The sequence below is a fragment of the Python bivittatus genome, unplaced genomic scaffold (assembly GCF_059951505.1).
Source record: "Python bivittatus isolate LINGU-HERP-01145 unplaced genomic scaffold, Pbiv_v1 ctg000220_np1212, whole genome shotgun sequence".
NCBI lineage: Eukaryota > Metazoa > Chordata > Lepidosauria > Squamata > Pythonidae > Python > Python bivittatus.
In genome coordinates, this window is record NW_028277048.1 from 4,685,227 (window position 1) to 4,699,835 (window position 14,609).

Genomic DNA, 14,609 nt, shown 5'->3' on the forward strand with positions numbered 1-14,609 from the left:
TTGATACTGCTGGAAAAACATTGCTGGGTGAGAGTGATTAACTTATATAGCTTTTGTGGGGGCTCTGAAGCAACTGTTCAGAATCAAATCCAAAGTATTGCACAGCCCCAGTTCTCATTATCTCTTTAAGTGAAAAATACAGAGTAGAACCTAGTGATCTCTGTCAAACTTACTGACGCTAGATGCACGGGATTAGGTACAAGGACCACCATGGGGGTTCCAACTTGGTAATGGAAAAGAGTGCTTTACAGAAATCAGAAAATGTTGGGGGGGTGCAGAGAGGAGGACCCCTGGCTGTTCAGATAATGCTGACTTGCAAATGCTAGCCCATATGGCCAATGGGGAAGATCCTAGAAGTTACATTTCAGCAATTTTTGGATTACAGGTTTCCCATCCTTGAACTAGAGAATGTCACCCTTTTTTGTGAAAATAAAGCTTGATGAGAAAGGAAGCCAGCCACTCCAGCTATGTCTTAAGTCTTCTTCAAAGGCCAAGAAAAACACTCCCAGCGTGTAAAGATGTCAGTCCGCCTAAACATTTCTCATTACCCTACCTTCCCATCCCAACCCAACCCCACCACTGCCAACCATAGCTGTCCTAACCTCTTACCTAGGTATGCAGAGTCAGGAGTGGAGCGCAGGCTCTGGGTGGGCGAACGGGCACCCAAACCATGGGTGGGTGAGCCAGGCAAGCTATCACTGGAGGATAGGGAGCGATTCAAGGATGATAAGCTACGGCTGGTGTGCAGCAAATTTGATTGCTTGGTGATCTTGCGAAACAGGGAGCTGCGCTTCTTACTGCCAGAAGGAAGAAATTATACTGAGCAGGGAATTTCCTAGATGAACTCCCAAATCCCTATGAACATATAGGGGATCAGGCTATCCTTAATACACCCTGCTTGTTCCTGTACTTCCCTTCCATTCTCTCTATGCATCTCACCTCTCCTGCCCTTCTTTGCTGGTGCTCCTTTTGTTTCTTCTAGCCATCTTGGACTTGTAGCTGCTCTTGCGGGCTGGTCCAATCCGGATGGAGGTATTCTCAAATGGTGTAGTAGTCACCATCACCTTGTTTCCACTCTAGGGGAGAGAAAGGTAAGCTGGCTGTGGGACAGTAACAGAAGCACAGTGTCTCAGTTCCATCAGAGACTTACCACATTTCCTGCCACACTTCTGCTTACCTTCAGGATGAGTTCCACCACCTCAGTGTGCACCAGCCCATGCACTGGCTCTCCATTGACATGAGTGATGAGGTCCCCTGCACACAGACCTGCCTCATGGGCTGGACCCCCTTCCTCCACATGCTGCAAAGGCAAAAAACAAGAGAACATCTCTCAAGACTGCCATGTCCCATTTACTCATAGGACAGTGGGTTCATCACTGGGAAAGGAGAGTCCTTGTTGCTAAGATCTATCTCATTTAGGTATAGGACTGTTTCTTGTTCGTACTCTTCAATCTTGCCAATCCAGAACGTCCTCTTACCCAGACAATGTGATGCACGCTATAGACATCACTATCTCCCATATACACCCGGATGGCACGCAGTGTGAAGCCATACTTCTTCCCTGACCGCTGGATAGTGATAGGTGAGCGCAAGCTGGTGACAGCGGGAGAGTAGTCTCGGGATGGGGAGGAATCTCGGGATGAAGGATTAGAGGAGAGTGACCGGGGAGACATTGGGCTGGCCAGTGGTGAGCTGCTGTGCTGCTCCACTGCAAGGAGAGAGAAACAGAGAATTAAAAGGTAAGCAAGATGCTTTCCCTGGTTACAGAGGACAAGCACACCATAGGGCTCTTGCAGAACAAGAATATTCCTGCTCCCAGCTTTCCCTGCTGTAGTAACTGGAGACCAGTTTCTTGCGGGTCTTGGTACCAGCCTGGCTTTACCCTCCTATTACTTTCTGCCAGCCCCCAGGACTTATTGGCAAGGGAACAGAACGGAATCTAGAACCCTACTTGAGGGTAGGCAACCTTGAGGGCAGGTCAGGGTAGTGAGACAGGGCTAGGTGTTTTTGCAGGCTCCAGAGGTAAACAAAATCCAGTATGTGTTTTTCCAGCTGGAAAGGGAAATGTTCCCCCCCAGTGATGCATCATTGGGATATTTCCAGTCCCTCTTAAGCACACAGTATTAACTACTGACACATACAGGCAACTACGAGGGCTGCGTGTATGGTGCAATTTCAAGCTGCACAGATGCTACCCTGGCACAAAATTCAGCTTTCAAATTTCTAGCCCTTGACGACTAGAAGGATACAACCGAATGCGTGCCAAGTGAGATTTCAGTGGATATGACTGAATCAGATTCTTGTCCCTGGTCAGGGGAGGGGGTTTTGGGTGCCTCCCCTTAGCTTATTTATCTCTTCTCATAAGGAACAGAAGCAGAGGATTTGAAGAGTGAAATATCAGCCATGCAAACAACATTCTATCGAGCAAATCTGCTTCATCTGCATAAACTGTACAAAGAGTTGCAGAATCCCACTTCTATTGTGACAGGCTTTTTGCAGAATACACACAGCCCCGCAACTATGCTGGAAGAACCAAAGGGGGAAAGTAGAGCATGCAAAGCCACAAGACAGCCACTATGGGGACTCTACTGAAGACACATTCAGTATCGATACCTATTAGAATGGGGAGAGAGACTCTCTGTACCAAGGGACTGGGAATCTAGATGAGTTCAGTGCTCAGGAGGGTGAAGGGAACATGACGGACACAGCGCAAGAGAGGGTGGTCTCAAGTCAGGGGTCGTGTGGTGAACAGCCTGGTGCTGCAGAGACAGAAGGTGACTGGAGGGTGTATGTGTGGGTGAGTCAGGCTCAAAGGAGGATGCCATTTCTAGGGGTCTGGGTAGTGTGTGCGGGGGGAGGGTGAAGAGGAGGAGGGGCGTACCTGTGGGGATTATGACCGACAATGCAGTAGCTGAGGCAGATTTGATGACCTTGCCCCCTGTGCGGGAGCTGCGCTTCTCAGCCGTGGCGGTGTCCCCTGAGAGCTGTTGGTGCCGGGCCCGACGCAGCACCAAGTCATTGGTAGCTCTGGGGGCAGATGGGTCCAGCTCTTTGCGGGGCTGTAGCTCACCCGCTTTTGATTTATCGCCTATTGGGGAGGGGAGAGAGAGGGATGATGACTCAAGCCCTAGATCACAGGACCACACTCAGGGGACCCCCACCTCCAAACAAGAGCCACAGGGCACCACCACAGGAAGTGCCCACCATCACCACCACCCCACAGAGGATATTGTGAGGACTGCAGATCCACCTCTGTTCTTTGTATGACTGGCAAATGAACCAACATCCAGGATAATCCTGCTCATCAAACCCTTCCCCACAATAATAGCCTTCATCAATCTGGTGCCATCCAGCTGTGTTGTTTCAGAATTCCCAGCCAGCATCATCAAAGCACTCTGGGAAATATAACAAAGCATGTAGCAGGATGCAATACAAAGGTGAGATTATGATATGAGTGTGTGTCTGGGTATGTGTGCATGTACACCGGGGCCTTCTCTGCACCATTGTGAAACTTGAAAGGCTCAGGTTTAGGTTTCTGGTCCACATAATAATAGGAGTGTTATGAAAAAGGAATGGCAAATGATTGTTGCTGGCCCATTAAGTATTGAAGTGTGTTCTTCCACCACCTTGGTACTGCTATTGCTAAACTCCCAAGGATGCTCTTCATGATGGACAGTACAGTCTCATGGACTGAATGAAGGTGCTGTTGCGCAAACTAGGTTGCCACAGAGCCAAAGCCGTGCAGTTAGATTCTGGGGCTGCAAAACTCTTAAGAAACCTTGTCTTCTTTCTATTCGACAACAGCTGGCCTCTTAGATAGCATGCAAAGGGATGGGATGGGGTCCTGCTTATCCCCCTTCTCCGCATAGGACTCAATAAAATCACTGAAGGATGTTGTGAAGCGGTTGTGCCTCGCAACTGGCTCTGTTCCACAAAGCAGCAGAACCACCTATTCATCAGTTCCCAGGGCATTTGTAAAGCAGAGCTGGAGTTTAATGGGCTGGAAAAGCCCAGCTTGCAGTCTACCTCTCAGGGGACTCCAAATTCAGAACGGGAAATAATGGAAGCTTCCAAAAATCACATGACGTTTTGGAGCCACTGAACACTTACAACTCAGCAGTCTACTGCTGTGGAGGAACCAGGTGAGGCACCAGAAGCCAAGCACAATGGAGAGTAGGCTTCTGTGGGGATTATGACCGACAAAAGGCAAAACCGTCCTTGTGCTGTGCAGTTTCTCACTGAGCACTGTCTCCAGGATCTCCTTTTCCACATAAAGACACATCTTTCTTAGCAGCACTGGATCCTAACCTGTAGTTCCAACCTTTTGTCAACGGTATGAAACTCAACTATGCATAATAAATTGCCACTATATTATAAATAAAATGGGTTGGGAAGGGTATAGAGTCCCTAAAACTACATCACAAAAATATAGTCTGCTAAAGGGAAACACACATGACTGGAATTTAAAAAAATAAAATAAAATGGGTGTGGGAGCATTGCTGTAAGGAAAGGACATTGTCATTTTAGGCCTGCAAATATGGAAAGGGTGCTCTCTTACTTCTGCAGAAGATAGGCAGCATGAAGGCTTTCACACATACATCAATTTGCAGTTGAAAAAAAAAAGGTGGTGTCACTCAATGCCACTGAAGTTTGAAGGCATTGTCCAATCACAGCCATCCATCTCCGAAGGAAAGTGAAGCAATGGTCTTAGGGCAGTGTTGTCCAAACTTGGCCACTTTAACATGGCTGGCTGGGGAATTCTGGGAATTGAAGTCCACTCATCTTAAAGTGGCCAAGTTTGGACAACACTGTCTTAGGGCATTCAAAATCTTCCACCTCTGGGTGCATGTGAGCACACTTCCTGCCTTAAGCATCACAGCAAAAAGCCAAATTTCATATCCATTGCCACCATTCAGATACATTGCTTGAACATGCACTCATTGCAACAGCTGTGCTGCCAGGGGAGTGGGAGGCAGGGCAAAAGTATGCATTTTCTCAAGCCAAACCCCGCGGCAGGCATTTTGGAAAATTACCATTCCCTCCAAACAGATGCCTAGGCTGGGGAACAAATCGTTGGATACCCACACCTGCTGGCATCTGGGCATTCGGGATGCAATATCTACTGGAAAGACTGCCAGACTCTGTAGACATTTGAGGTAGCTACTGAAATGAAGCCTGAGGGGCTTGGAAACAGTCAAAGGTGACTCACGCTATGCTATCCAGGTGGTGCTCTATCTAGTACTTCAAGTGAAATGAGGTCACTTTGACCAAGAATGCTACTCCTCACCAGAGAGTGGAAGGGAGAGAGATTTTTGTCCTGGGAAAGAGAGGTGAAAAGAATGATGATGGACCAAAAACTGGTTTAAGCCATAGTGCAGACATCTTGCAACAAATGTAGGAAACCTTTGGCTGTGGCTTCTTTTCTTAGTCTATTGGAGTCAGGGCTTTCTGCAAAAGGCTACCTACCTTGCCTTAGCCTGTACTCACCTGCCTCAGCCTCCACAGGAGCAGGACCCTGTCCAACATCTCCTGCTCCCTCCTTGCTCTCCTTGCCTTCAGACTGAGGTGTGGGTCCTATGGACCCATTTTCTGCAGGAGCCTTCAACGGTCCCTTGCCAAGAATCTCGTTGTCACTTTCTAATGGCACAGCAAAACGGTTGGTGTCCATCAGGGCTGAAAAGCGCCGGCGTGCCCCCAGCGGGGGACTTGAATCACTCTCGGTGTATGAAGACTCCGAGGCTGAAAGTTGCTTCCTGCGGGACAGAAGCAAGCAAACTGGCTTAGCCTCATATATTTGGGCCAAGGGTTGTTATGAGAAACTCTGCCAGGGTTAACTGAAGTCCATAAGCTTCATCAGGACTGGCTCGCTGAAACTTAATTTGACACTGCCTTAATCAATGACAACAAATTGTAATCGCTGAGGCTGAAACAGCCCATGAATCCTCCTCCTCCTCCTTTTTGGCTGCTTTGCATCTTTAGAGTCAACACTGTATGAATAAACGAGAGCTTTTTAAATATGACCTACCCTCTTAATAAACAAAGTGTAGTATCTGTTACACTTGCTTATCAGTTTTTTTTTCTTGAAAAGCCATCTAGGTTTCATCCAGACAGACAGCTTCTATTTCTACTAGTCAAAAGGCATTTTGATTGAATTCTTTTTACTTCCTCCATCAAATTTTTTTGAGATAAGAAAACATGAGAAGACTACAAATGAAAAGCAGCACTTTCCAGACCTCTCATGTTTCCCTCTCTCCCACACATACATATAAACTGAGCTGCTGCTGATTATGCTAGATATATGATCCATTTTCTCAGTACCAATAGTGCTAGTTTCCACTGCCACATCATCACCAGGATATTCAGAAAGAGACCTCCCATTCCTTGTTGCTGACTAGCAACAGTCAGCTCCCCAGTCCTCCCAAGGAGCCCCTCAATTCCACACTGGTCTTCTCTCTCCCCAGCCAGTCCCTAATTATCCTTCTCCCGGCCTGGGAAAGGCATGGTCACTGCAGAACAGCCCAGGTGAGACTCACATTTCTGGAGAGTTGGTGCGCCAGCTTTTGTCTCGAAGTGTGAAGCTGCCGAGGCTTTCCCGTTTGCTAATCCTGTCGTCCTTGTGTTTGTTGCTCTGGTCCCGCTTGGTGACACCTGGAGTCTTTTGCTCATGCTGGGAGAGGTGCTCCATACTGCTGTACACCTGGAGCAGGAGGGCAAAGAACGAGGGAAGAAATGGGCTGGACCAGTCTAATGAGAAATATTACTGGAAGATATATGACACAATCCAGCCACAATCTCATCCAAATTCTGCCCCATTCCCAAGATGGGAACAACAACCCATCAAGAATTAATGATGAGCCTTTTTTTGTCACTCTCTCCTGTTGGCCAATTCTCCCACTTGCTTCCCAGTCCATTCCAAACCACTTTTTCCATCTAATAAGGAGGAAAAAAAATTATCTCAGGAAGAGGTCAATGTAGAGAATTGGCCAGGATCAGAGAAATTAAGCTCCCCTCCCCATTCATCTCCTAAAACTGGACTTCCCTCAGATATACATTATCTCGGCAAACATGGAAGTAGGGAAACACAGACACACGGCAACTTATGTATGAGTGAAACAGTGTTGCATGGGCTTGTTGATGACTATCTCCAATCCATGCTTCCTTAGCCCTCTTTGTAACACTGCAATATTAAATATCTGCGTATTCGCGATGCAAATTGCAGACATAATCTGTCCTGTTTCAACCTTGTACAATGCCCCCAAAGACAAGTGATCTTTTGGACAGGGCAGGCTAATAATAAAAGCAGCAGAAGCATCAACCATTTCACAGAATTATTCAAGTGTCTGCACATTTTAGCACTGGACCTATGGATGAATCAATCTTGACTTCAGAAGTTGAGGCATTATTTATAACTTAAAATATGCAGATATGCTCTTTAAAATCAGAAAAGATGGTTAATGCCAGGTGAACAGTCCAGGATATGAGGCTATGGCATTATGGTTCAAAATTGGGTTCCCTATCTTGGCTTGTTGGAAGCCGCTAACTATAGTTCCCGGTTTGGATTTACGGGGAACTGTTTGTAAGTTCTTCATGCATCTCATGGCTCATTCAAAGCAAATAGCAAACTCTAGTTGTCCTAATGCTTTTTCTAACTCAGTGATGCTATGAATCTGGCACTCTCCAAGTTGTGCTCCAAACCATTGGGAGGGTGACAGAATGCCTATCCCTGCTCTCTATAAGTACTCCATAGTGTTGGCGCAAAGATGTTACAAATCAAACTTATTTATTATTAGATTTTTATCCCATCTTTATTTTGTACAACTCCAGGGGCCATACATAATGCTCGCTCCTCATATTTTCCCCACAACAACCACCCCTCGTTGGGCTTTCATGCCTAAGGAAGGACTAGAACTCATGGTCTCCTGGTTTCTAGTCCAATACTTTACCCTCAACACCAAACTGGCTCTCAGTAAGAATTGCAGTAAGTAAGGGCTTTACCTTGCTGAATCTGGGAGAACAAGATGAAAACTGGCGTATCTCCACTGGTTCATCTTCAGTTGTATCTTCATCATCATAGGAATTAATGTGGTGGTAACGATCAGAGCGGGCTAAAAAGGGAAAGGAGGACTCGTAAGGCTCACAGAGATCCAGGTAATGTAACTTCTGCGACAATGCCCAATATTTTTGCATTCCTGTGCCCAGGAGATTATCCCACTATAACCAACAGGGAGGCGGCCTCAGGTAAACAAAATCTCTTTATAAAGGGTCCTTTCCCACATGCCTAGAAATAGTCCTCTTTTAATGCCTTGTAACCAGCTGGGCTGCAAGAACAATAAAAGTAACATTTCTCCTCTCAAAATTTCACAGATCTTGTTTTTACAAGAGTCGGCATCAAATATCAGATGATGGATGGATGGATGGATGGATGGATGATAGATAGATATCCTTTAAAACTTTTCTAGGAACAAAGGCAGTGTCCTTTCACTGTGCCAGAGCACTGGCTCTTAGTTCAGCACTGGTGACACTGACTGCCAGTAGCTCTCTAGTACAATGTTTCTCAACCTTAGCAACTTTAAGATGCCTGGATTCCAACTCCCAGAATTCCCCAGCCAGCATACTGGCTGGGGAATTCTGAGAGTTGAAGTCCAGGCATTTCAAAGTTGCCAAGGTTGAGAAATACTGCTCTAGGACATTTTCCTACTTTACCTGGAAATATCAGGCAGGTATGCTGCTTGGCAACCAAGGCTCCTCGCACTAAGCTACATAGCCCTTTCCTCCCTTGCTGTGGTCCTGATGAATACTGCTCGTTCACAGCTGCTATTTGCATCAAGAGACGAAACAAAATCACAGAAGTACTTGGGATCTTTCTATAAAAGGAAGGAGGTGAGCAGTCCTGATTTAGAGGTGTATGGCCAGGGATAGCTGGAGAACTGGCTGCAGCCATGCTGACTATTAACCAAAATATTCAGGGTCAGGGAGGGGGAGAAGGAAAGGTTAACACTTGCTGTCAAAATAGCTGGTGTCTTCCTCAGATTCCAGGTGAGGGATGAACTCTGCTTTCTGCCTCAGAAGCCCGTTCCAGTCTAGATCTTTGAAAAATGCATGTTGTTTCACTTCATAGGCACCCCCTGTGTAAAAGGAAAAACAGGGTTTTGCTGTCCTCTACTGGGCAAAATAAAAAAAAAAAATCACTCTTAGAATAAAGGAAGGGCCAAGCTTAGCTTAGAAATTTGGATTCTGTTACCAGAGATGGTTTATGGGGAAAAAAGATGGGTGAGCTGTGGATTCATCCTGAACAACTAGTCAGTGTGGCCAAATACTTGCTAAGGCCACAGTTGGTCAACACTTTGCCGTCTAAGGTTGTAACATTTCAGGAGAAGGAAAACAACCTCTCTCCTTACGAACTGGAACACACTGAACCCACCCCTCACTCGCTCTCGCGTCTGACCTTACCTGCCCCCAGGCGGAGAAGAGGATTGGTTTGCAGGAGGCAGGAGATCAGATGCTGAGCATCTGACGGGAGTGCCTCCTCTCCTTCCGGCCACAAGATGTCATCTGAAAGCAAGTAAGTAAAGACAGGCTGTTGCAATCTGATAGTGGCAGCTTGGGAAAGCAGGTCAGGTCAAAAGGTGTTCAAAATATGGGGATTATTAAAATAGCTCCTCCTACTGTGGCTGTAACTTAAATGACGTGATTGATTTGTATTTCAAATATATGGGATAGCAGGAGCAAACCAGTGTTACTGCGCCCCAAAACATCAGTTCTAGACAATGCTTCACTCTTGGCTTCATGATGCTATTTGCCTCCCCCCATTTCATTGCTTTAGCTAAAGATAAATCCCTTCTTTGAGATGAGCTCAACGCCTTGTGACTTCATGCAAATGTCCACATGGTCTTCTTGGCAGCAGCAAAGTAGCAGTTTGTATTTCCTCTGCCTTTTTTTTTTTTTTTGACTTGTCAGCTTAGTCTACACTCCACCTAGGGATTCCCTGGGGGGGGGGGTCTCCTGTTCAAGTACTCATCAGCACTGACCCTGGTTAACTTTTCATCCACCAAGGTAGCCTAAATGCTGCAAATTCTAAATTAAATTCTAAAGTAAGTAGCAAATGAGCCCCTAAGTGGAGCAACACTTGCCCCCACGCACCAGTGATGACCTGGCCAAACAGCTCTTCAGGAGTGTCTCCAAAGAATGGCACACAGCCCACCAGGAATTCGTAGAGGATGATGCCCATGGCCCACCAGTCCACTGGCTTCCCGTAACCTTGGCGAAGGATCACTTCAGGTGCGATGTATTCAGGGGTCCCACACACCTGTTAAGACACCTGCCTTCATTCAGCTATCAGAAATACTGGTCCACTGAGTGCCAGATATCTCACCAATGTGCAGTGCATACTGTCTTTTGGTTCAGTTAAGTATGGGAAGCACTATAATGTTCTCTCTTACATATAACACAACAATTTTATATCGTGTTTTTTTGTAAGTATAGAGGCACTGATTTGTTAGCATGAAGCAATAAACAAAGGTTTCCCCTTATCATTAAACACTCAGTGTGGCAACTAGATTCATTTAAAGTCCCCATCAGATATTAAAAACAAATGAAAAAGGTTGCTGTCAGCTGCAATATCACTTTGTATTATCTCATATCTTGTCCCCCAAAACCTCATTCAAGTGACATAATGACTGTGCAGTACTTTATAAATTTTCCCTGTTTCTGTATTTTGTATGAAAAAGAGTGGGAATCTGAAAAAACATCAGAATGGAAAATCCACTAGATTCATTGCAACATAGTGCAGCCCTATTTTCATACAATTTTCCAACAGCTTCAGCTGTGTATTTTGAGTATCTGCATTTCTCTTTTTCACACTTAATATATATGCAGCACACCATCACACACAGACTTCATCAGGATTCCACCTGTTTGTCTAGAAACTCCCTGGCATCCTTCTCAATATGACCTTCATACAGGTTTGTGGTGAGGCTCATCAGCCCCATCTTGGAAAGGCCAAAATCTGTCAACTTGATATGTCCCATGGAAGTGATAAGTAGGCTGTGGAGAAAGCCAGAGGGACAAACATCAGAAAGAACCAACCATAGCCACTTCCTAAATATAACTAAAGACAGGCCTTGTCTTTTAACTTCATACTTGTCAGGCTTGAGGTCACGATGGACGATGCCATAGTTATGCAGGTACTCCAGGGCCAGGACAGTCTCAGCAAAATACATGCGGGCCATTTCTACAGGCAGAGCCCCGATGTTCTTCAACAACGTTGCACAATCCCCACCTGCTAGGAGGAAGGTGAAATGGTTAGGGAGATGGCTAGGGTGCTGTTCTACTACCCTCTCCAGTCCTTTGGCTGAAACTTGGCAGGCTCTAGAATATAAGAAGTATGATGCTTGGAGGCTGTTGTTAGCATTCTATATCTACACTGGTCAATCAGATCCCTATAGGAACCCCCCAAACAAAACAAGAGTATATAAAAGCTTCTTCAGGCATCTCTGTCTATCAGCATCTGATATTCAAGGGAATGCTGTCTGACGTTATCTAAAAATGGAAGATAACAGCCTCATTCAGAAGGCAGGCTAAGCTAGAATTTCTGAGACTCCTTGGTTACTGGTGCATACTGGTTTCTTATAATAGATCAGAATTCTAGGGGTTGTACCATCATGATAAGTAGCAGCTTATAGCCTTATTCTCCATGAATTTGTCCAATCACAATCTACCTACACATTTACCTTCCTACCTACCTACCAAAATTTGTAAAATTTTACAAATTTACATACTGTCCACTCCTGTATGCTTCTGGGTGGCTTATAAAAGCAGAAATATAAAAAATTCCACAGTCAAGAACATCAAAAACTCAAACAGGTTTGGATGAAAAATGTTTTGTGTCCTCTATTAAACTGTCATATGGGGAAAACAACCTCAACTCCAATTGCCTTGCCATAGAAAAAGCTGGCTTCGCTCTCAGTTGTAAATATTTTGGAGGCAAGACCTGAAAAAGATGCCCCTGTGAAAACATAGGACCAACCGCATGGGAGTAGGTAGCCTCCAAGTAACTTAGGACTATGCCATATATGACCTTGCACACCTGAATAGGCTTTTTAAGCTATCAAGGTTAATAGGCATCATTTTATTTTGTAGAACAGAACTCATAATTTAATAACAATCTGTATGAAGTTCTATATTATTAGCCACTTACATACAGGTTTTGCAAACCGAGTCATAGAGCTAAAAACTGCACTCTGACTTGGTCCCCATTATTGAAATTAAAGTTTTTACTAACAACAGGCATCATTTTATATTTGCTCATATTCTGCATTTTTCACTTGCATGTTCCTTTTCCTAATTTGCCAACCTAAATAATCCAACACTATTAGCAAACTTGCCACTTTGCTTCCATCAGCTGATTTATGAACAAGTTAAAAGCACCAATCCCAAATATAGATGCATTGGCACCCACACTATTTTTCTGTCCTTCAGCCAGTTACTAAATCTTAAGAGGATTCAACTTTTACTCCATTATTATTCAATTTGCTCAGGAATCTTTGTCAAAAGTTTTCTGAAAGTCTAAGTAAACAATATCTAGTTGATAACCTCTACAACACTGCTTGGTGCCATTCTCCAGCCATGCTAATTCTTCTTCAGTAAAACTTGCCCTTCTAAATGCTTGACAATTATATATTTACTGTAACTATGCTTTCTAGCAATTTATCTGTGATTTACATTAACCTAATTGGCTTGAAATTCCTCAGATTACCATCCACCCAGATTTTTTCCACGGCTATTTTTCAGTCCTCTGCTACGAAAACCTGTGGGATTTTATGGAATATATTACATCTTTTCTGCTACAAGATTATCAATTTCACATTTGAGTTCTTCGAGATTTAAGTAGAGAGGTACAGAGCTTCCTATTTTGTCTACCCTATTTAGGTCCATGCCTCAGACTTACTTTCTGAAAGTATCACTTCAGGTAGTTTTCTGCCCTATATCTTCTAGAGGGAAGACAGATGGAAATAATTCATTCAGTTCTCTGCAGTCCTTATCTTCCTTTTATATTTCTTTTCTTCCTTTGTGAAGTAATAGCCCAGTTAGTTTTTCCTGTTTTAGATGTAATTATTGTTAATTGTTGCTTTTAACAATTAAACTCAACTTTCTCTTTTATATCTCTCATTATCTCTTCTTCTTGTCCTCTGGCCTCTTGTATTTTCTTATTTAAACATAGTTTGTAAGATAATGATCATGGACTGAAATCCTTTGCCATATATTCAGCATTAATGGCCTACATGATCTCCAGATCTCAAACCATAATTTCTTCAGTGCGAGAAGAGTACAGGACGCTGAAATCTCTTGTGAAGTTCACAATCATAATGTCTGCTACAATCCATCTTAATTTCAAACTGGACAAGTAATTTGATTTAAAAAAAAAAAAGAATCCTAACAGTAGATTTTTTTTCTTGAGTGAGAAATTGAAACACCAGACTTAGAAAGTGATACCATTTGTACAACTGCAACCATTAGGAAAGCTTTCTTCTCAAAGCTTGACCTATGATTATTTGGTTAATGGAGGATGCGTATATTTTATGCTTAATATCATTTGCTAGTCATCATTCTTGGCAGAGTGTTTCCTGCAAATCACATATGTAAATTTTAATACAGAACTTAAAGTGATACTATGCAATGCATTTGCTGTCATGCTGACTCCTCAAGAAAAGAATAAATTATCAGAATAAACGCAGCAAAATTAGCTGTACCATCTGCGCCGTTTACATGTTTGCTCCTTTCATAGGGAGGGGAAACTGCTTTTTTCCCCTCCATCCTCTGCCTTCTGTCCTACCTTCCTTTGCCTATTTACATCGGTCCTCTTGCTCCCATGACTCTTTTCCTGCCTAGCGGAAAGTACTGATTTGGCTAAGGGGAAAACCAATTGGTGGGTGGTGTGCTGGGGTTTCTTAAAATTAAAAATCATCCCAAATGTATTAAAGTGAACAATAAATCAGCATGGCAAAAAGCGTAGTCCAGTGGCCACACCAGCATCCCTTTTGTGATCTTCAAAGCCTGTCCAATGTGACGCCTTTTTTGCCTTTTCTGAGGTCAGAGGATGGGTTAAGAGGGAAAATAGTTGACTAAAGCTTTGCAGTTGATTGAAGTACAGGTAATCCTCCCTGGGTTAAGAATGCCTGGTTTAAGGATGACCCATAGTTAAGAACGGAGCCTACTGTAGCAACATTCAAGTTAAATACACAAAGATTAAAGTTCATTACACAATACTACTTATACAGTATTATACAATAATACTGTTCTGGCTTACATACAAACTCGACTTAAGGACAAACCTTGGGAACAGAACTGGTTCTTAAACTGGGGACTGCCTGTACATATTTCAGTCTTTAAAACTCCTAAAGCTCCTCTCCTGGTATGCTACACAATAGCCTGGCACACCCTTTTTGTTTGCAGAAGTTGTGTATCCCTGTAAAACATTTTATTGCCTTAAATTTGTTAGTTATAAGGCAGTACCGAGTTTACCACCATTATATAACTCCTGATGGATTATAACGGAAGGGTTTTTTAGATTTTTTATCCCGAGTTTATTATTTTAAAAATAACTCAAGGAG

At 43.9% G+C, this 14,609-nt stretch overlaps 1 protein-coding gene across 1 annotated transcript in view; it reads right to left on the reverse strand.

Annotated features, from left to right (window-relative positions):
* Positions 1–14,609, reverse strand: part of MAST1 (microtubule associated serine/threonine kinase 1) — an 83,705-nt gene that overhangs the window by 5,269 nt on the left and 63,827 nt on the right. The window contains exons 15-27 of the mRNA XM_088138470.1: positions 11,140–11,278; positions 10,911–11,043; positions 10,141–10,306; positions 9,451–9,552; positions 9,003–9,125; positions 7,996–8,105; positions 6,534–6,697; positions 5,488–5,753; positions 2,882–3,088; positions 1,479–1,708; positions 1,178–1,300; positions 940–1,076; positions 610–797 (exon numbers count right to left, since the gene is read on the reverse strand). Coding sequence (XP_087994596.1) covers positions 610–797; positions 940–1,076; positions 1,178–1,300; positions 1,479–1,708; positions 2,882–3,088; positions 5,488–5,753; positions 6,534–6,697; positions 7,996–8,105; positions 9,003–9,125; positions 9,451–9,552; positions 10,141–10,306; positions 10,911–11,043; positions 11,140–11,278 — 2,088 coding nt within the window. The remainder of the gene's footprint in view (positions 1–609; positions 798–939; positions 1,077–1,177; positions 1,301–1,478; positions 1,709–2,881; positions 3,089–5,487; positions 5,754–6,533; positions 6,698–7,995; positions 8,106–9,002; positions 9,126–9,450; positions 9,553–10,140; positions 10,307–10,910; positions 11,044–11,139; positions 11,279–14,609) is intronic.